This window comes from Lampris incognitus, chromosome 10 (genome assembly GCF_029633865.1).
Source record: "Lampris incognitus isolate fLamInc1 chromosome 10, fLamInc1.hap2, whole genome shotgun sequence".
In the NCBI taxonomy this organism is placed as follows: domain Eukaryota; kingdom Metazoa; phylum Chordata; class Actinopteri; order Lampriformes; family Lampridae; genus Lampris; species Lampris incognitus.
In genome coordinates this window covers 44,156,810-44,178,705 of record NC_079220.1, presented here as the reverse complement: position 1 = coordinate 44,178,705, position 21,896 = coordinate 44,156,810, and the positions used below count along the sequence as shown (strand labels likewise).

The following is a 21,896-nucleotide window of genomic DNA, read 5'->3' as shown; positions in this document are numbered from 1 at the left end:
GCAAATTCCTCTGTCCACGCAGCCTGGAATGCACGGTAATCATCGTCTTTTTTTCTTTTCGCCATCTTTTCCGTTACAAGGGTTGAAGCGGATAAACTAGTTGGCTATCTGATAAAATTGATTTCTTCACCTTTACAATGACCCGGACATGCTCGCGAGCCATTGGTTCCCGACCCGACCCACGGGTGACCCGTGAAATTTATCTTCAAAACTAATTTCTGTTTACTTTAAAATGACACAGTATTATTAAGAAATATCACAAGTATTTTAAAATCAGTTCCAAACTGATTTTTTTGAAAAAAAATAAATTTTCAGCTCAAAATTGTCTGGGAGCCATATGCCGTCACCGGAAGAGCCATATATGGCTCGCGAGCCATAGGTTCCCGACCGCTGCCCCAAAGCAATGGAGCAGCTGAGAGAGCAGTTCAAACAGCGAAGCAGCTCCTGCGGTAATCACCAGACAGCGATTTTTGTTGTGTTCCTCTAGAAAGGGAGATGTGGGAGTGGTCTCATCCACCCGGAGAAAGGGGGCGCAAAGGGGTTAAGAAAGCCAGTCTTGGGTACCCAAAGTCACGGTGTCGAGTGTCTCTCCTATAACTTAACACTCAGGTCCATGAACTCATTTCTCCATACAGTTTAACATCCTGACAGCAGCACCACGAGTCTCACTTCCTTCAGTCCTGGATTTTGCAGAAATGGTTTGCGTTCAGATTTGCTGCAAGAACATATAATACCCATGTATAACCCTATAATACCCATGTATAACCCAACATTCAGTTGTGCGAATACCCACCTGCAGCAGCCCATTCTTTCCATTGCTGACAACTGTCATAGACAAAAGGAGGTAATCAATCTTAAAGCATCTTGAAATAGCATCTAAAGAAGTTTCCAAGAGTCTCCAGCAATGAGAATTTCACCATGATTTAATTCACTTGTAGATGCCCCAAATAGAGACTGTATGGCAATTTTAACACAGGCCTCTCATTCCTTCAACAATCTCACTTTCAATGTAAAGATTTAACAATTTCATATTAAGAGGGCAGCGAGGGGTGTCCAGATGGCGTAGCGGTCTAGTCCGTTGCCTACCAACACGGGGATCGGCGGTTCGAATCCCCGTGTTACCTCCGGCTTGGTCGGGCGTTCCTACAAAAACAATTGGCCATGTCTGCGGGGGGGAGTTGGATGTAGGTATGTGTGCTGGTCGGTCGGGGCGGCTGTTCCTCCTACGCACCATATCCCCCTGGTGAAACTCCTCACTGTCAGGTGAAAAGAAGCGGCTGGCGACTCCACATGTATCGGAGGAGACATGTGGTAGTCGGCAACCCTCCCCAGAACAACAGAGGGAGTGGAGCAGCGACCGGGACAGCTCGGAAGAGTGGGGTAATTGGCCGGATACAATTGGGGAGAAGGGGTGGGGGATCCTTTAAAAAAAAAAAGAGGACAGCGAAAATCTGCCAATGTAAAATTTTTCTGAATAAAATTTAACCAGGAGACTCTGAAAATTAACTTTTCATAACCTCTTGATCCGGCACATCCAAAATGACAATGTATTGCTGCCAGTTTGAGGACACAAGGTCATGGACTTGTCAAGCACATAAGGCCAAATGACTTGACCCTAGGTCTGCCATACTGTCATGTATGAGTTTGTTTTTCCCATTTTGAGGTTCCTTCCATTATTGGCTTGGGTTTCTCAACACGAGCACATTTTCTGACTTGCCCCAAACTTGAGCTCAAGACACCGATTTAACTTGTCTTAAAAACAGAAACGTTGTGTTTTGATTGACTTAGTGACTGGTAACCAGTTACCATGACATCTTCCTTCCCTCTCTCTCTCTCACCCACTCTCTTAGTCTTTGAAATACATTCACTTTTTCCTAATGTTGTGTTGTGTGGCCTGTCTCGAGGGTGAGGCACTTGGAAAAATGGCAAACATACTTATGATGGCCTGGATTTGAGGCTGTCCAAGGTCTGCTTTCCAAAGGTGGTCTTGGTTCCAGGTGTATGGTCTACATGTGACCCGACTTGATGCTCACCAAGTACTTCCTCTTCCTGTACAGATCCCGCTAAACGTGAATGAGTGCAACTCATGGAGCCAATCATGGAGTGTTAAAGTAGGGATACAATTCACTCTGGTTAGGGTAATGATGAATGAAGTCTGGCGCCATTGTAGGTTTACAAATCCATTACAATATCAACATGAAGGAAGAAATATGCACACACAGGAGGCAACTATGTTTCACTATATTTATATTATATCATCATTAAATTCAATGTAGTACCTGAAACTAACCACACTGGGTGCGCAACAGTGCCCACCCTCAACACACGGTCCCAGCGAAGAGAGAAGAGAGACAGATAAAGGCACAAAGAGTTTTAAAACAGAGAAAAGGACATAGAACATCATGACAATATGGGGGAGGTGTACATACTCCCAAGCAAAAAAAACCAACAAAACAAAAAACAAAAAAACAAAACAAAGGAGTGACACCCTTCAAAATGTCAACATTGAGGTGATGGGGTAGAACTGACAGGAGGAAATGGGTGCAAACTTGAATGATGACAAAGGACAGAGAGACATTTAGGCAGAGATGGATGACTGAAGGAGACGACAGATAGAAAGGCACAAGTAGAAAAAGTAGTTTTTTCTCATTGATGTTTTTCCATATTTTTCTGCTATTTCCATGGGGGGGGGGGGTATTTTTCCAAGCAATGGAAGATGAGGTTGAGGAGGAAGAGAGGGCAGCTTGAGAGAGGGTGAGGCATTATACCTTTTTTTGTCAAAAAACAAAAACAAAAAAAACAAACACAAAAAAAGGCACAAAGAACTGTCAACTGAAATATATGGGGGGGGGGGGTTGGCGCAAATATAATAACATACATGGAGTAAGCATACAAAATAAAAGGTATCTCAAAAACAAAAATAAAATTAATACTATTATTCTGACCGTCATTAATATTATTTCCAACAATATTATTGGTATCATTATCAATAATTACTCTCTGAAAGAAAATAAATCTCTCCCAGAACAGGTTTTTTTAACCATAAAAAGGTACGAGAGAGAGTGAGAGAGAGCAGGGTGGAAGAGAGAGAGAAACAAGAGTTTGCTACTGAGAGTATCTGAGGTAAACTGTTTCCTGCTCGCTCCAGTCTAGTATTTACCATTTTGCAAGTCTATGGTTGGCTCCTAGCTAGCATGTGCCATCTTGGCAGGGCCACCACAAGGTATTGGGACCGCTGGCTTCACAGGGCTCAGCTCTCGCTGCTTTCATTTACACCTTCAACAATCCACCATGAGGCGTACCGGCAACAAGCTTATCTGGCTAAAAATAAAATTAGTGTACCGTTATTTTAGTGTTTTAAAGTTGCACAGACCCTTCTCCCCATTCTCTTAAGTCTCTCTCCCTCTCTCTTCGGCTTGCTAAAATCTCATGACATTGGTGTTTTACATTTTAATAGTGTTAGTACTTCCTTTTACACCTCCTCCTCACCTCCATCTTGCTAGCAAAATAAAATACTGGTTATGAATGGCTATGATGTGTACCACTTCATCCGCTCTCCATTTCTCACACACACACACACACACACACACACACACACACACACACACACACTTACACTTACACAAATGTGCTCTCTCACTCACATACACTCTTGTATTTTCTCAGACACACACAAACACATCTCCCCCTTCTGCCCCTCCCTTCAGAAGAAGGAGTATTGGTTGTTGACGGCTCGGGGGGCCCACGCCCCTTCCCTCTCTTCACCCTCCGCAGCTTCCAGTTGGCGCAGAGGAGTATCACGCTCCTCCCAGTCCTCTCCGGCTCCTCCACTCCCACCACCGCTTCCTCCCCCAGCTCCTCCTGCTCCAGGCACACCTGCCACTCCGCCCACCACCGTTGCCCCTCCCCCTTCCAGCTCTGCCTGGCTGACTCGCTCCTGGGGCGGAGTCGGGGGTGGTGGTCGACCGGGGGGGAGGGGCGGTGGAGGGGGCTGCGGAGGGCTAAGGGGTCTGTTGGTCAAGTCTGTGCAGAGGAGGAGAAAGAGATGAGGCCAGAGGAGAAGGGAGAAAAGAAAGAGAAAGAAAAGGGAAAATGAGCAAAAGTGTAAATAAAGGAAGGAAGGAAGGAAGGAAGGAAGGAAGGAAGGAGGCCAGAGTGAAAGTAGAGGGTGGTAGGGGTGGGGGGGGGGTGACAGACAGAGCGAGAGAGCGAGGGGGGGAGACAGAAAGACAGAGGGAGAGAGAGAGACAAAGTAAGTGTTCTGGTTGGGTGAAGGAAGTCTATGGTCATGGGTCCATGGGAGTCATGGAATCGGTCAAAAACCAAGGTGCACGCATGCGCACGCGCGCGCGCACGCACACACGCACACACGCACGCACGCACACACACACACACACACACACACACACACACACAGATAAAAACTCATACCGTAGAGCGGTCAACTCCTCAACTCCTGTGTACCTTCTTTTTTTGTATTTTACCTCATCTCTAGTGTAACTGAGTGCAAACATGAGAAATGTGTCGGCCATTCTGACTTGCATGGAAATTTCAACTAGAAATACAGGAAGTTTGAAGGGGGAAGATTAAGAAAAATTCATTTTCATTGGTGGTAATCTACAGCTTGTTAGTAGTCATGGAGACACCTGTGGTTCGATTTTCTGCAAACTCATTTCTTCTTGGGGTCCACATCAGGCACAGACATTTGTCAGGCGCACCACTTTTTATTGTTTTTTTAAGTGCAGGCCTTCATTACTCACCAAAAACCCCAGCATTGTTGCCCTTCCATCTTTGTCAAAATGTCTGATCTCAATGGGAAAGAAAGTTTGTCTCTCACTCACAAGCACTCCTGTGATCACACCTCTCTGCTCCGTCCCTTTACTCATTCTCATTCTCTCTCGCTCTTTTTCACTCTGGGCTCGGTCTCACTTACACACAGTCAGAGATGGGGGTTGATGGAGAGTCAGGATGGCGCGTGGTGATGACATCACAGACTGTAGGCCGGCTGCCAGCCCTGTCCCGGCCTGCAAAGGATGGTCCGACGGATACAACAGACAACAATGACAGACAAAAACAACAAAGGTCAGCCAGGTCTGAGCACTGACAGGTGCAACAGGGCAGTGGGTAGGATGGAGGATGAGGGTTATGTGTTTTTGGTACAAGAGATAATTAGCATGCTTGTCGTTGTTTTTGCTCATTTTTTCAAGATGTTGCCCTATGACAATAACAGGAGAAATTCTGTACTATTTGGGAAGATTTAACTGACAAATTCAGTAGTTCTCTCATCTCTGGTCTTCAGGGACCACCAATACTGCAGGTTTTCTATTCTGTCATGTGTTCCAACCATCCAGTCAGGGAGGTTTATAGACCTGGCAAAACAGGTGAACGGAATAAACTACTTGGCTGGATTTAAAAAAAAAAAAAGAACCACTGAAATAAATCAATCGAATGGAGTTGGATGCTAAAAACAAAAGGGTATTGAATTATACAGCTTGCTTTTAGTGTTAAACATTTTTAGTCACTCTGCCCTGGACTGATGGAGAAAGAAGGAGGGGTCGGGGACCTGAGAACAACAGGCCATGAGAACAAGGTGAGGGTAAGTATAAGTAAACAGAAATAGGGAAGGGGGGGGCAGTAAGATGGGTTCAGGTAAAGTGCACACTTTGTGAATAAAGAGGGAGTAAATAACAGCGGTGTGGGGACCATACAGAATATGTTTGAACAAAATGACGGAGGGGTGCCAGCCGGACAAGCTACACTACAAAAAGATTGTTGTGTATGGGTTTGCACTGACTCAATTAATGCATGTACATGAGGGGAAACATGCATGCCTTTTGATGGATATGCAGTAGGTTTAAAAGCCAACTGCATGGGAACATGGGGGCACACATGCATATGTGTAAACAAGCAAATACGTAATTGATGGATTAAAAGGCAAGACATGAACAACAAAAGAGAAAACAAAAAAACTGCAGACAACTTGATATTAAATAATAGCATGTGAGAACTTCTCCATCGACTGATCAACACAAGTAAAAGAACCTCTATACTACCTGGCAGTTTCTGTCATCTTCATCTTCGTACAGTCCACTGCTGGATGACCAACCTTACAGCTCGACTCTCCAACCTCCTACCCCCAACCACCCTTTTTCTCCAATCCCGACAACACCATCACAACCATCACCAACACCAAAGATGACACCCTCTACCTCAAGAACCATGTGTATGTTAGCTCTGTTCCAACCAAAAACTCCACATGCTGATTTCACCTCCAACCAGCAAAGTCAGCTGGTAAAGTGAATGTCTGAGATGGAAAAACCAGCATGTGGGTGGCTCTCGGGGGTATCTACTTAGACGCCACCAACCTAAGCCCGCCACTCTGCCTCTCAGGTTTACCTGGCTGGCGAATGGCAGTGGCGCCCACGAAGCTGATGAGTGTGACGTCTGAGGCGCCACCAGACTCCAGGGGGATGGGGTGAACGCGGAAGTGCTCCAGCATGTCAAAAATGGACTGGAACCAGAGGTGCTGCACCCGGCACTGCCCGTCTTCATTCAGGGACAGACGCAGGTGCTAGTGAGGGCAGACAGTACACTGTTAACTGAGGGTCTCTGTCAGTATTCTCATAGGTTTTAAACTTTATTTTACTGTGATGAAATGCTACTTCTGGGGCATTTTTGGCTTAATTTTATTCCAAAGCTTCAACTCCAGAGTTTCCCTTTGACCCCAGAGTAAATGTGATGCACTGTGCAAACTCCCAAAAATAGAAGTCTAACGATAACTTTGGATTGCAATTAGGCAACACATCCACAAGATATCTTAAATGAACAACATTCTACCCAGTCAGAAAAAATAATCAAGACAGAGATATACATACACACAAAGCACATCTACCAGCCCCACCTTGGCTTTGCCCTGGAAGTTGAAGGTAAGGACGTATTCACCGCGCCTGGTCTCACTCTGGCGCACCAGGAAGACTCCATGGCTGGCTGTGCCACCTGCCAGCACCAGCTGGGCAGCCTTGAGGCGTGACAGCGTACCATGGAACCACTGGCACTCACTGAGGGGGTGCTCCACCGTCTCAGCTGAGGTCACCTCTGAGAACAGGAAGGAGCCTAGGGAAGGGTTGAACCACACCAATTGTGCCTTTAGTTTGTAAACTACGGTGGGGTGTAGCTGAGTATGGGTTTGGTCTGAGTGAGTATAGAGGGGGTTGGTCCCGTAATGCAGATTTTATTTACTGTTGAGCTATCTGGAGTTCAGTAAACAAAAAAATAGGGTATGAGGAGTCTGCTTCACAACTCAAATGACATATCAGTCCTAACATCCACTCCATAAATCCAGATTTTATTAATGAAACATTTACTAGATAACAGCACTAGGGACAGTTGCTTAAGATGCTGAGTAGAAAGCCTTTCAACAAAAGGGTTACTGGGTCCAAGCTTCTGTAATAACCATCCTTTTAATCTACCTTAAAAATGTTGGTTCTACTTTTACATTTACACAACCACACCAACCCCAGTACAACTGCTGTTTTGTTTCTTCTCACTGGGCATCTCTCAAGCTGTGGAGGGTCAAAGGCCTTACTCACGGCGGTTGATAAAAGAGGGAAAAGAGAGGTTTTACTCACTCATCTTCGAAAGGTTTCCAAACTAGTGACTGTCTAGTGACAAGCCTGATTCTTCAGGTGTCAATTTTTGTCTATCTTCCTCTTCTTCTTTCAGCTTATTCCCCGTTTCTCAGGGGTCGCCACAGTGCATTTTACAGTTTCCATCGGTACCCTGTGAGGGCACAGCACCAATGGTGACTGTTGTTAACCCAGGCCTTGACCGATTCGGTATGGAGCCTCGACCAATCTGGTATGGTTGTCCGTCCTAATTTGGCAAAATTTTACGTCGGATGCCCTTCCTGACAAAACCACTAACCCTATGGACGGGGGCACAGGTAAAGCACTGGATGCCATCCCAGTATTCATGGACTTGCACCCATGCCTGTTGCTGCAATTTTTGTCTGTCTACAATACACAATTTTGAAGAATTGTGTATTGTGTTTTTTTGCTTGTATATATTCAATACGTGTGTATATATCTGGAGATTGTTGTGTTGTGTTGTTATTCTATGTTACGTACACTGAGAGAGCAACAAATCCAGAGTCAAATTCCATGTATATGCAAACTACACGGCCAATAAACTTGATTCTGAAAACTGGCTAGGTGGTGTGTGTGTGTGTGTGTGTGTGTGTGTGTGTGTGTGTGTGTGTGTGTGTGTGTGTGTGTGTGTGTGGACATACAACATATTATTCACCTGTGGCATCTGGTGTTTCAGCAAATGGTGTACCCAGGCTAGCTCCACCTCCTCCTAGACCCCGACCATCAGGTTCATCGAGAGGGGCTCGAGGCGGTAACTCTGGTGGCAGAGGATCCATCAAAGGGGAGGAGCCTCCAATACCCCCATAACACACTGAAATAGGGAAAGAACGAGATGCTTATTAAAACCAGATAATGACAGAATAAATGCATGTACATTTAACTGAAATTATGGGTCAGCATAAAAACGTCATCCTTCCAAAGGTTACTTTATTAAAAGTCACCAAAGTGAGGGTCTCAAAATTACTTTAGCGAAAACAGCTGATTGGCAAACCCTGCAAGTCACATGATGCAGCTGCTATGACTTACTCAGTGGCAGGTGCTGTGATGTGTTTATAGCACTTAAGACATTTAAACAAGATTTTTGAAAATATAAACAGGATAAAAAGGAAGGAAAACAGGTATCCATGATAAGCCATGAATGACTATTGAAGGCACATTCCTGTGTGAATTTTAGATGTTTCAGGGCAAAAGAGAGCTCTGATTTAGGTTATCAAACCCACTAAAGGCCTTTGTATAATTTTCAAAGCATAGTTGATTTTACAAAATGCTGTGCAATTCTGTAGTGACTGACTAACGTATTTAAAGAACTCAAGGGCATATACTTAAAACTTTTGAGTGTCCTACTTCGTACTCATTGCCAAAACATTTATCGGCCACTAAGAAACATCAGGGTTTCATTGAACTCTAAAATAATCATATTTCAGCTGTTATTTACAGTACGATTTTGGGGGAAAACAAAACAAAATCAAAAACACATGTGCACAAACCTTGTGAAAGGCGGTCAACAAACTCGGGTGTCCCACTGACATCCAGCTGCCCACCACACACGCCCTCAATGTCCTCCTGCTCACTGCAATGGAGAGAAGAAAGTTATAACTCTCATAATCTCCCGTTCACATGCATGCAGGTACACAGTGACATAAAACACCCCAAAACACACCTGAAATTGTTTTGGTGCATAAAAAACCCCAAAACAAAACAAAAAAAACCCAACACATACATGGTTACATTTTTGACTGCTTAAAAATAATTTTGGAAAAAAGTTACCCTATAATAAACATCCAATACTTCTCAAGTGTAGTGAAGTAATCTAAAACAGAGCAAACGCCTAACAACAGGTTAGCAAATATAGCAAATAAAAATACCAAAAAAAAAAACAAAAAAAAAAACAAAACAAAAAAACAAAAAAAAAAACCCCAAAAAAAACAAAACAACAACAACACAAAACTGGTTGAAAGTAGGTTTAAACTTCCAGGCACCCTCCACCAAACCAAGAAGTGGGCCGCTCCAAAACCATGCTATTCTTTCAATGGTTTTCTTCATTCTCTCCACATTTTTCATGATGTAAACATGTTGACATTTCCCTAGAGCAGCGGTACTCGGACTTGGCCAACTCAAAAGCCACACTGACAATATTTTTTTTTTTTTTTTGGAAAGAGCCACATTGCAAAAATATGTCTCCTCACCCAAGCTTTGTAGGGTCACAGGTTGCTCTTATAGAGAAATTGGAATATTAATGTTACTGGTTTTACAAATGACACGTGCAGGGCAGCGATAAGGCTTTGCTGCGTCTAGTCTGCCGCAAATTCATCAGGAGAAAAAGAAGAGCGTTACTGCTGCCAAGTGTCTCAGAAATATTTGATTAAAAAGCGTTAGAAAACAAAATTGGAGACTTAAAAGAGCCGCAATATAGTCACCAAAGTGAGTACCACTGCCCTAGAGTAATGAAAATGGTTTCCCTCGTGATAAATTCTACAAAAAAAGAAGACTGCATTTCTCTTTCTTCTGAGGTAAAAACGCACATTGCAATCACCCCCCCCCCCGGATTTGTCAGTGTCATATGACAGCATCAAAGGTATGACACCTGGTATTGCAATGCTGACACAAGTGGAGTCCAGCATGTTAAACCAGTAAATTATGGGATGATTGGAAAGGCAAGATGCTAGCGAGATGATTTTAGCCAACTGCATTCTCTGGGTAGACTTGTGAGAAGCTGGGACAGGATGTCCTACAACAATACTGCCACCTTCAGTCTGACCCATGCCATCATCACTATTCTCTACATCTCCACCTGTTTTATATCCTTTTCAAAAAGTGAGTGGGCAGAGACAGGCTAAAATCAAGTGTTTAATCAATCTTTAACCACATCCTCTAAACAATGATACAGTTAACAGCTATAGATTCACTCTGAGATAAGATGTATGATAAGATGTACTTAATTAATCCCTGTGGGGAAATTCATCATCTGCATTTAACCCATCCCAACACACACTGTAGCAAGACCCATTACCTCAGACAAATGCCGTTCCTGATGTCACTTAGCCAGGCTCTCATCTGCACGGCATCACGTGTCTCTATTACATACTGCACCGCCCCTTCCAGCTGAGGAGAAATGCAATGAGTAACACAAAAGGTAAAAATCAGGGGGATGGAGGAAGAGCTATGAAGGAGGAGAATAAAGACAAAGAGGAAGAGAGGTTTCAGATGTGAAGCTGTGCAATTCTTTAAAACTGTCTATACATGTTCTCATCTACTGTGAACCACAAACTCTGAAAATTCCATTAAAGCTGCACTGTGTCATGTGACAAACCTTTCAAATTTCCTGAGACATTTCAAATGTGCTTGAGTGCACCCCATGGCTGCTGGTGACCTGGCTTCTGGCATCAGGACTCTCCAGACACACCCAGCAATCAAATTAACTTGCTATTGACTGATAGCTGATTTTACAGAGTCAATCACTTGCCAGCTGTAGTTCGAAAGTTGTTGCAGCAATAAGTGAGCATGTGGCAACCCTAGTGCTCGCTGTTAACAAGCGATATCCTCATAATGTTCAGCTATGGCCAACTTTCCTTCATAGACAAATAAGAAAATAATGGGCAGGGTGTACATCTGCCAACCTGTCTCAAGCCAGAAGAAATGAGTGTGCCTTTCATCAACCTTTTGTTAAAGAATGTTATAATAAGATAACATATAAAGAATGTTATACGCATTATTTCAGCTTTCCTGAAGCATCACTTGAGACTAGAAAAAAATCTGCAGTTTGCAGAATGGTTAAAAAATGGGCAAACATCCCTGATTGCTTTAGAATCTTGGAGGAGGAGGAAAGAGTCGAACAGTCGAGGGACGAAAGAGAGGAAGAGAGCTTGATTACCTGCAGGAGGAATGTGTTCTCCTTGTCAGGGACCTCCAACGCTGTGGTGCTCCTCACATCGATGATGGAGCAGCATGGGACAGTCAGCCTGGGCTTAGACGACTAGAGGGAGAAAAATAAGACAAAATCAATATAATGTTGGACAATGACCAATGTTTCTCTGTGGCTGATTTTGTTTGAGTGGGAACAGCTGTAGTCTATATTTCTTAATTGGGATTATAATAGGTTCAAAGGGAGGACCTGAATTATAAAACTTAAAAGCCAAAACCATGACATTTATGTGCAAACAAATGTCCTTGATTCTTTTTATCCCAGATGTTAAGACAATCGCTAATCCAAAAATATCCAAATCATAGTTGCTTTATAGCTGCTAATTATAATAGTTTCAGCTCGGTAGGACTTTGCCAGGCAAAATGATACATAATCGTTTTGTGTCTTAAACAGAGCAGTTAAAACGTGTTTGAAGGCATCATGAAGTTGTTGCAAATGTGCAGATATGGCAGACCAAGCTCGCGGAAGCCATTTACTAACACTATAACACAAATAGCAAAAACTCAACTCAAAGTTAGGGATGGGTACTGAACGGGCACCCGTGCTAAATTATTAAAAATATTAAAGACCATAGTATCGATAAGCTCCGACGTTAAGAAAATAAATTTCCTATATATTTAGGTTGCATAAACGTTATCTTGCACTTTTTATCTCAGCATCTCCTTTTCTAATTTGCAATAAGATTAAGACATTTGTGTATGATGCATGTTAGCTATTCCCAATCCAGAAGAAAGATCTCCCTCGGAGCCCGTCGTATGTACAGTGCATCCGGAAAGTATTCACACCCCTTCACTTTCCCCACATTTTGTTATGTTAACAGCCTTATTCCAAAATGGATTAAAGTCCTTTTTTTCTCATCAATCTACATACAATACCCCATAATGACAAAGTGAAAAAGGTTTTGTAGAAATGTTTGCAAATTTATTAAAAATAAAAAACTACATAAGTATTCACACCCTTTACTCAGTACTTGGTTGAGGCACCCTTGGCAACGATTACAGCCTCAAGTCTTCTTGGGTATGAAGCTACAAGCTTGGCACACCTATATTTGGAGTATTTCTCCCATTCTTCTCTGCAGATCCTCTCGAGCTCTGTAAGGTTAGATGGGGAGCATCACTGCACAGCTATTTTCAGGTCTTTCCAGAGATGTTCAATGGGTTTCAAGTCTGGGCTCTGGCTGGGCCACACAAGGACATTCACAGACTTGTCCCGAAACCACTCCTTCGTTGTCTTGGCTGTGTGCTTAGGGTCGTTGTAATGTTGAAAGGTAAACCTTCACCCCAGTCTGAGGTCCTGAGCGCTCTGGAGCAGGTTTTCATCAAGGATCTCTCTGTACTTTGCTCCATTCATCTTTCCCTTGAGCCTGACTAGTCTCCCAGTTCCTGCCGTTGAAAAACATCCCCACAGCATGATGCTGCCGCCACCATGCTTCACTGTAGGGATAGTATTAGCAAGGTGATGAGAGGTGCCTGGTTTCCTCCAGATGTGACGTTAGGCATTCAGGCCAAAGAGTTCAATCTTAGTTTCATCAGACCAGAGAATCTTGTTTCTCATGGTCTGAGAGTCCTTTAGGTGCTTTCTGGCAAACTCCAAGCGGGCTGTCATGTGCCTTTTACTGAGCAGAGGCTTCCGTCTGGCCACTCTACCATAAAGGCCTGATTGGTGGAGTGCTGCAGAGATGGTTGTCCTTCTGGAAGATTCTCCCATCTTCACAGAGGAACGCTGGAGCTCTGTCAGAGTGACCATCGGGTTATTGGTCACCTCCCTGACCAAGGCCCTTCTCCCCCAATTGCTCAGTTTGGCTGGGCAGCCAGCTCTAGGAAGAGTCCTGGTGGATCCAAACTTCTTCCATTTACGAATGATGGAGACCACTGTGCTCTTCGGGACCTTCAAAGCTGTAGAAATTTTTCTGTACCCTTCCCCAGATCTGTGCCTCGATACAATCCTGTCTCGGAGGTCCACAGACAATTCCTTTGACTTCGTGGCTTGGTTTCTGCTCTGACATGCACTGTCAACAGTGGGACCTTATATAGACAGGTGTGCGGGGCTTTCCAAATCATGTCCAATCAATTGAATTTACTATGGGTGGACTCCAGTCAAGATGTAGAAACATCTCAAGGATGATCAGTGGAAACAGGATGAACCTGAGCTCAATCTTGAGTGTCATAGCAAAGGGTGTGAATACTTATGTACATGCAATGATTCAGTTTTTTATTTTCAATAAATTTGCAAAACTTTCTACAAAACCTTTTTCACTGTCATTATGGGGTATTGAGTGTAGATTGATGAGAAAAAATTGGGAATTTAATCCATTTTGGAATAAGGCTGTAACATAACAAAATGTGGGGAAAGTGAAGGGGTGTGAATACTTTCCGGATGCACTGTATGAGCCGAGGGGTGGGGCCAGCTCTCTGCCTCTCTCAGACTTATGCGCATGCATGCGCGTGCGCGCACGCACAATAATAATAATAATAATAAATCAATCTTATATAGCGCTTTTCTAACACTCAAAGCCGCTTTACAATAAACGGGGTGAAACGAGACAACAGATAAACATAGTACAAACACACAGGGGTGGACGGGAAGGGGGCTACGAGAGGGAGAAGCAGCAGCCACACGCAACGCCAGCAGTACTCTCCGACTTAAACACATACAAAAGGGCACTTAGTGACAATAGCGGGACGAACTAAACGGACTCAAAAGCCTGGTTATATTTCACTAGAGTCGATGCTGACAATGCTTGTTGCCACAAGTGCAACAAGTATTTTGCATGTAAGGGTGGAAACAAGCAATCTTTAGGAACATCTAGCAAAAAGTGCATCAAATACAGGCAGAGCTATGCAGTGCAGTTTTTGACTGCCTAGCCTGCAGTTCATCTCTCGTTGCCCCATCCACCTTAGGTATGTTGTCTATGCTAGAAGCCTAGAGCCCACATGAAGTTAACTAAATTATACAAACTTGGGTTAATGATTAAAAGTAACGCTCTGTCAAGATATGAGAAAATAAAGCAAAGTTATTTCTGTTTTTAATGTTTAGTTTTTTTCTCTTAAAAAAAGCAAAAACAAAAAGAATCGATACAAGGGGGCATCTGGGTGGCATGGTGGTCTATTCCGTTGCCTACCAACACGGAGATCGCAGCTTCGAATCCCCATGTTACCTCCGGCTTGTTTGGGCGTCCCTACAGACACAACTGGCCATGTCTGCGGGTAGGAACCCAGAGGGGTATGTGTCCTGGTCGCTGCACTAGTGCCTCCTCTGGTTGGTCGGGGCACCTGTTCGGGGGGAAGCGGGAACTCGGGGGAATAGCGTGATTTCCCACGTGCTACGTCCCCCTGGCGAAGCTCCTCACTGTCAGGTGAAAAAACATGGCTGGCGACTACACATGTATTGGCGGAGGCATGTGGTAATCTGCAGCCCTCCCCGGATCGGCGGGGGGTGGAGCAGCGACTGGGACGGCTCGGAAGAGTGGGGTAATTGGCCAAGTACAATTGGAAGAAAAGGGGGAAAATCCCCCTCAAAAAAAACCCGACACAAGTATTGTTAAAGTACTGGATCGATAAGCAGTAACGGCAAGAGTGGTAGTACCGTTAAAATCTTAAAGATACCCATCGCTACTCCTGGCTCAACCACATCATCATTAATTCGACAGTACTGACATAATATCACTTTCAACTCCATTTCATTTCAAACACATCCCTGGGATTGGGTTTGCTCAGTTTCACTATGTATCCCTCCTAGGAGTCAGTGAATTAAAAAGGACAATATTCAGGACTGTAACTTCAAACGGAGGAGTGAAACAAAGTAGATATCATATCTAATGTTTTAAGGCGGTTTGTAGTAGAGGGCTGTGAAGGTTGGCTTGGTAGCTACTTTGCTGCTGCCCGCTGTTACCATCTTTTTGTATAAAATAAAGGGATGCTGGATAGCTGGGGCAATTTGAATTTTTGTCTGTTCATATTCTAAGCCACCAAAAATGTCTGACTTGACCATTTAGGCTGCATCATCAGCTATGGTACCTTCTCTGTATTGTACACTCATATTTAAGCTCACTTCCACTCACAGGGATCATTAAAGCTTCATATGATCTGATGTAAAGCATCTTTTTAGTGTTGCTGTCATTTAGCTAGCTTAAGCCTTCCAGCACTCAAAAGAATCAGAATGGGGATTGTTAAGAGTTATTTCAAAGTTAGTCACAGTTTGATTTGAAAAACAAGGAGACAAAGGCTTGCTCCCAAGCTAAAACAAATGACAGTTGAAGAAAACAAATAAATAACATTTTGAAAACATCAAACTGTTGAGGTGTTCAACAGCAGGGCTCACTGCCAAGAATGGGTGAAATAAACTCTGGAGGACTGATGCATATCATCTAATTTTCTCATTATATTGACTGTAGACAGTGAATATACAGTAAGGTCCATAAATATGTAGACATTGACAAAGTTATTTTATTTGTCTACCACAGCATGTTGAAGTTGAAATTAAATTATGAATATGAGCTCAAAGTGCAGACTCTTGCTTTGATTTGAGGGTATTTGCATCCAAATTGGGTAAATGGTGTAGGAATTACATTACTTTTTAGACATGGTCCCCCCTCCTTTTTAAAGGAAACAAAAATAATTGGACAATTGGCTGCTCATCTGTTCCGTGGCCAGGTGAGCGTTAATCCCTCATTATTTCATTTACAAGTGAGCAGGAAAAAGGTCTAGAGTTGATTTCAAGTGTGGCATTTGCCCTTGGAATCTGTTGCTGTTAACTCTCAATATGAAGTCCAAAGAGCTGTCACTGCTGGCTGAAAAATCAAAACATATCATAGAGATAGCGATAGAGATAGCGAAAATATTAGGTGTGGCCAAATCAACTATTTGGTACATTCTTAAAAAGAAAGAACACACTATTGAGCTCAGAAACACCAAAAGGCCCAAAAGACCACAGAAAACAACTGTGGAGGAGGACAGAGGAATTCTTCCCCTGGTGAAGAAAAACCCCTTCACAACAGTTGGCCAGATCAAGAACACCCTCCAGGAGGTAGGCGTATCTGTGTCAAAGTCAACAATCAAGAGAAGACTTCACCAGAGTAAATACAGAAGGTTTACCACAAGATGTAAACCACTGGTAAGCCTCAAAAAACAGGAAGACTAAATTAGCGTTCACCAAAAAACATCGAAAAAAGCCTGTACAGTTCTGGAACAACATCCTATAGTCAGATGAGACGAAGATCAACTTGCAACAGAATGATGGGAAGAGAAGAGTATGAAGAAGGAAAGGGACTATTCATGATCCTAAGCATACCACCTCATCTGTGAAGAATGGTGGAGGTAGTGTTATGGCCTGGGTATGTATGGCTCCGAACGGAATTGGTTCCCTTGTATTTATTGATGTGACTGCTGACAAAAGCAGCAGGATGAATTCTGAAGTGTACAGGCTATATTATCTGCCCAGATATAGCCAAATCCTTCAAAACTCACTGGACAGCACTTCACAGTACATATGGACAATGACTCGTAGCATACTGCCAAAGCAACCCAAGAATTTTTACAAGGCAAAGAATTGGAATATTCTGCAATGGCCTAGTTAATCACCTGACCGGAATCTAACTGAGCATGCATTTCACTTGCTAAATGCAAAACTGAAAGCAAAATGCCCCAAGAACAAACAGGAACTGAAGATGGCTGCAGTAAAGGCCTTGCAGACCATCACCAGGGAAGAAACAGCATCTGGTGATATATATGGGTTCTAGACTTCAGGCATTGACTGCAAAGGATTTCCAACCAAGTATTAAAAACATCAATTTAATTCATAGTTTGTCCAATTACTTTTGAGTCCCTAAAATTGGGGGCTATGTATAAAAATGGTTGTTCACATCATTTTTAACAAAACCCTTAATTGAAGTTGATAGTCTACACTGAGCAGCTTGATTGTTTCATTTCAAATCAATTAATTATGGTGACATACAGAGATAAAACGATGAAAATTAAAATTGTGTCACTGTCGAAATACTTATGGACCTGACTGTACATATTTATTGACTACATGTATTTAGACAGCCAAAAGTTACCATCTTAATGCTACTCATGACTCACAATAAACCATAACCAGTGTGTCAGATATATGGTCTACAAAACAGGTGCCATTTAACAGGTGACATTTAACCAGTCTCTCACTGGAAAGATATGGTGGTTTTCATAACTTCATTTATGACACCTATAATTAATTTGCTTTCATGGTTCATTTGGTATTGTTTGTTTGTTTTAGCATAGCATTATTTAGCATCTCATGGCTGATTGTAGTTTCTCTTCACACTTTTCTAAAACAAATTCTTGATTTGCAAAAACATCAGTGATTAAAACTGTCAGCAATGTCAAGAGTTAAATAGGATTTTTTTTTTGTTGTTGCAGGAAACATATATACTTTTATTTTACACACACACCTGCCCTTTAATAAAAACATGGTTCAAACTAGAAGAGTACACTCAGTAGAATGCTGATATCCACCAGGCATATCTACTCTTCTCTGGTGCTCAGACTTGGGCGAAAACCAGCTCAGGGGTTAGCACTCAGTTGCGGTAAAAAAAAGGTTTTTAAAGGGTTTTGAATCACCGCAACCACAAGAGGTCCTTTATCATACAGTCATAACCATGCACAAAAATTATTAGGCTGAGAAGCCCAGTAGTATGCGAGATTAGCAGTGGACAGATACACACACACAGAAAGAAAGAAAAAAGTGTTTTTCCTGCCATTGCAAGACTTGCACAATGCCAACTGAAGGGAAATATGGCGGAAAAAAAGTTTTAAATATGCAGCGTTCAAGCAAAAAAAAAAAAATCTACTAATAAAAATGTTTTGCCTGTCAGCCTGTGGATGCACAGCCTCTGAGGCAGAACCTCACACGGATACGGCCAAGTTTAATATAAACTTGCACTTTCCAAAAAGAAAAGGATAGCTATGCAATCATTCTGGTCTAACTCTAACCCTGTCTTTATTTTTATACTGTAATAAAGCTGGGTAAACCATTTACGCTCACGACTCACATCTACAGTTGACTCAGATCAGGCAGCGAGAAGAATATCCAACACTTCCTGTTTTGACTGCGACCTTTATAACTTTCGTATTTTTTGGATTATCAAAATTCTTTTAACAACTATTGATCATGTCGCTGCCCGATTTGAGTCAACTGTAGGTGTGAGTCACACATGTGTGAGTGTAAACAATTTACCCAGCTTTATTATATTATGAAAATAAATACAGAGGTTATTATTTTTGGTTCACTCAGTGTTGCTCCAGTTCTCCTGTGCTGAGATCAGCAGTGAATGATTTGCTGACTTGTGAAATACAATCGACTTCTCGTTTACTTTCAAGGCTCATACCTGAATACATGTTTTGACACTGTCGCTGCCCAATCTGAGTCAACTGTGTGCATGCGTAGGCAACTCACATCTATGGTTGACTAAGATCGGGCAGCGACAGAGACCAGCAATTGTTGAGCAGGCTAGAGAGTGAACAAAGAGAGGGAGCGGTGATAGTGAGAAGAAACGTTTCTCAAAGGTTTTGATACACCATAACCATAAGAGGTTCTTGATCATACAGTCATAACTGTGTGAAAAAAAATTAGGCTGATAGGTCAGTATGAGATTAGCTGCAGACACACACATACATGCACACGTGTGACCAAATGCATTATCCCCTCCAGGCTACCGCCTGACGGAAATAAGAAGAGTATAACGCTTGGAAGCATTAGTTGGTTTTAAAACCCAGATGTAATTCAAATATGGCTGACATAACAGTGTAGGCCATTACCATCAATATGCACAAGACATTGGAAAGGGGAAAAATTGGGAGGAACATAGTTGTCCTGTTAAAGAATATGCAGAACTATGAATACAGTATATATATTTGTGAAGGGTGGGTTGACACTTACTTTTGGTGGGATGAAGAATTCCAGGTAATACTCTTCCCCTCGTTCACCACCCTCTTTGTCCCTCTCTCTTAAGACCAGGCGACATTTATGCCAGCGGCCTCCTCTCCAGGGCACATTGCCGCCGCTGGCCAGAGGCTGCACTGGACCTCCTTGAGCCACAGCGGTGGACACTGAGGCAGCGTTGTTGTTGTCCATGCCATGGTGCAGCAGGCCAAAGGAGAAGCCGGAGAAGCCATGGCTCGCACCAAACTCATCACTGGATGAGCTGACAGTCACTCCACCTTCCCGTACAAGCCGGCCCACCTTCCTAGGAGGCCCAATGGCAGCAGCAGCTGCGCTACTGGGGGGCAGCGTAGAGGAGGTAGGGTGAGACCCCATGGTCGAGGAAGTGAGAACAGGGGGCGGTGATCGTGACAGCCTGAGCTTCTCCAGGCGCTGACTCCACTTCTCCTTCTCGCCTCCTTCACCATTGCTCCGTCGTCGGTCCCGGGCCGCCTCTGACAGCGACAGAGATGTGGCACTACTGGACGAAGAGGGGGGCAGAGAAGAGGAGGAGGAGTGAGGCAGGGAGAGGGGCAGGGAGAGGGAGACAGGCATGGAGGAAGTGGGTGTGGGAGGCTGTGTGCCAGAGTTCCTTTTGGTGGAGGCCGAGGCAGCATCCTGGACACCCATAGTGTAGCTGTAGCTAGAGGGAAGATGGCTCTGGCCCTGGGCTGAATCACTGGAGGAGCTTCGCCAGTGCAGGATGCCCCTGACGCTCCCTCGCACACTGCGACCAACACTCCGCAGTGAGAAGCGCTTTTTTAGTTTGCTTTTGGAGGAGTTTGCCGTGCTGCTGCCCTTTGAGCCAGGGGGGGTGGCAGAAGAGGAGGAGGTCGGAATTTGAGGAGTGTGGGAGGGGTCAGTACTGTCCAGGCACACCTCTGTAGACTCCAACTCTCTCTCCTCTGCCTCAGCATCCTCACCCACACCAGCTACCCCGAGCCAGCTGTCCTCCTCTTCCTCAACTGGCGCCTCGCCATTGCCGGGTACTACAAAGGCCCCCCTCTCTTCACGTCTCCCATTGTTACCTCCCACAGAGGAGGAGCATGAGGAAGAGGAGGATGGAGGCAGGATTTGGGTGTGGGCATAGGAGTCCTGAAACCTTTCCCCACTGCGGTTCTCCAATACCAGTCGTGTGGGTGTGGGCTTGGCAGAGACCCGCGTAGGGTTTGATGAGACAGCTCCCCCACTTGCCGGAAGGGGCGAGACTGCCTCCTCTTCAAGGGAGGTTGCATCTGACTGGGGAGCCCAGCTCCCCATTTCCTCCCTTCCAGTGGGACAGCTTGGCGGGGGCACCCCCTCAAGCTCGCTCTGGAAATGGCGAACAAAGCGGTCGGTGAAGCGGCGGCAGAAGGCTGCCGCTGAGTCAGCAGAGTAGTGTGGGTTCTCCAGCAGAAAAGCCCGGAAGTGCCGTGCAAAGTCACCGGCTGCCACGCGGGCATGCAGTTCACAGAATTCGGTCCAGCTCAAACATGGCGAGGGGGATGGCGTTGGGGTGTCTGACAGGGAGGATGGGTGAGCTTGGGGTGGAGGACTCACCAGCGGGGGTAGTGGTGGTGGCCGGGAAGAAAGGGGCAATAAAGAGGGAGATGGGGGGGATGGAGAAGGGGATGGAGGCAAAGGAGAGGAATTTGCCGCTCGGGGGCTGGGTGGGGTTAAAAGGGAGCCGTTCATTCTCCTGAGAAGCCAGGGGCGCTGATTGACTGGGTATGTATCAAATCACTTCAAACTTAGAGTACAACCCTGAAGTGATTGCACAGCTGGGGTAATAGCCTAGGGGCAAACACGGCACATTGGTCTAGTAATTTACAAATGGATGTGAAGTTGAGCACTGTACACAGCGCCATCGAAAATCAACATATGAAAGATGATGTATCTAAAAGGCTAAGCTTTTTGCTACATTCTTTCCTAAAATAGAATTACTTATCAGTTTAAAAGAAAGTGCAGTCAGGTATTAGGGAGCCAATAAAGGGGAATGAATGGGAGGTGAGATTCACAAGGGCTCTTCCATCATCACTGCCTTCCTTAAATCCAAAGGGGCATGGCCACAGTCTGCAAAAGTGACAGAATAGTACAGTGGCAGATTAATTATAGCGCGTACATTTATTATTCTTTATAAAAACGTCAATGGGTTTCAAGGGATGAAACATGCAACTTGTACGCTACACATATATAATCAAATAATTTGCTCATTCATTTGCATCGTGTCTATGAATTAAGAGTTTTGTCTACACTAGCATAGATTTCGAAATAACTTTAAAACATTCCATTTCGTTCGTCACTGGAAATTTTGCAAAAAAGGGGGAATTGTGATAAACTTGCATTACACGTCAAATAATCTCACTGCTTGTGAATTTGCCAAAACTCCACAT

At 44.0% G+C, this 21,896-nt stretch overlaps 1 protein-coding gene across 1 annotated transcript; it reads right to left on the bottom strand.

The window, feature by feature from the left end:
- Positions 1 to 3,873: 3,873 nt before the first annotated feature.
- On the bottom strand, positions 3,874 to 21,470 carry sh2b1 (SH2B adaptor protein 1). The gene is made up of 9 exons (XM_056288232.1): positions 19,483 to 21,470; positions 11,518 to 11,619; positions 10,657 to 10,748; positions 9,134 to 9,216; positions 8,302 to 8,457; positions 6,902 to 7,113; positions 6,397 to 6,571; positions 4,934 to 5,024; positions 3,874 to 4,023 (listed from the first exon to the last, which is right to left on the bottom strand). The coding sequence occupies exons 1-9, from the start codon at positions 21,196 to 21,198 to the stop codon at positions 4,002 to 4,004; spliced, it is 2,649 nt and encodes an 882-aa protein (XP_056144207.1). The 5' UTR covers positions 21,199 to 21,470; the 3' UTR covers positions 3,874 to 4,001.
- Positions 21,471 to 21,896: the final 426 nt, after the last annotated feature.

Coding starts and splice junctions, on each gene's coding strand:
- sh2b1 (XM_056288232.1), bottom strand. CDS start 21,198: ATGAACGGCTCCCTTTTAACCCCACCCAGCCCCCGAGCGGCAAATTCC. Junction 11,620..19,482: donor AATTCTTCATCCCACCAAAA/GTAAGTGTCAAC, acceptor TTCTCCCTCTAG/TCGTCTAAGCCCAGGCTGAC. Junction 8,458..9,133: donor TGTTGACCGCCTTTCACAAG/GTTTGTGCACAT, acceptor TCCCTATTTCAG/TGTGTTATGGGGGTATTGGA.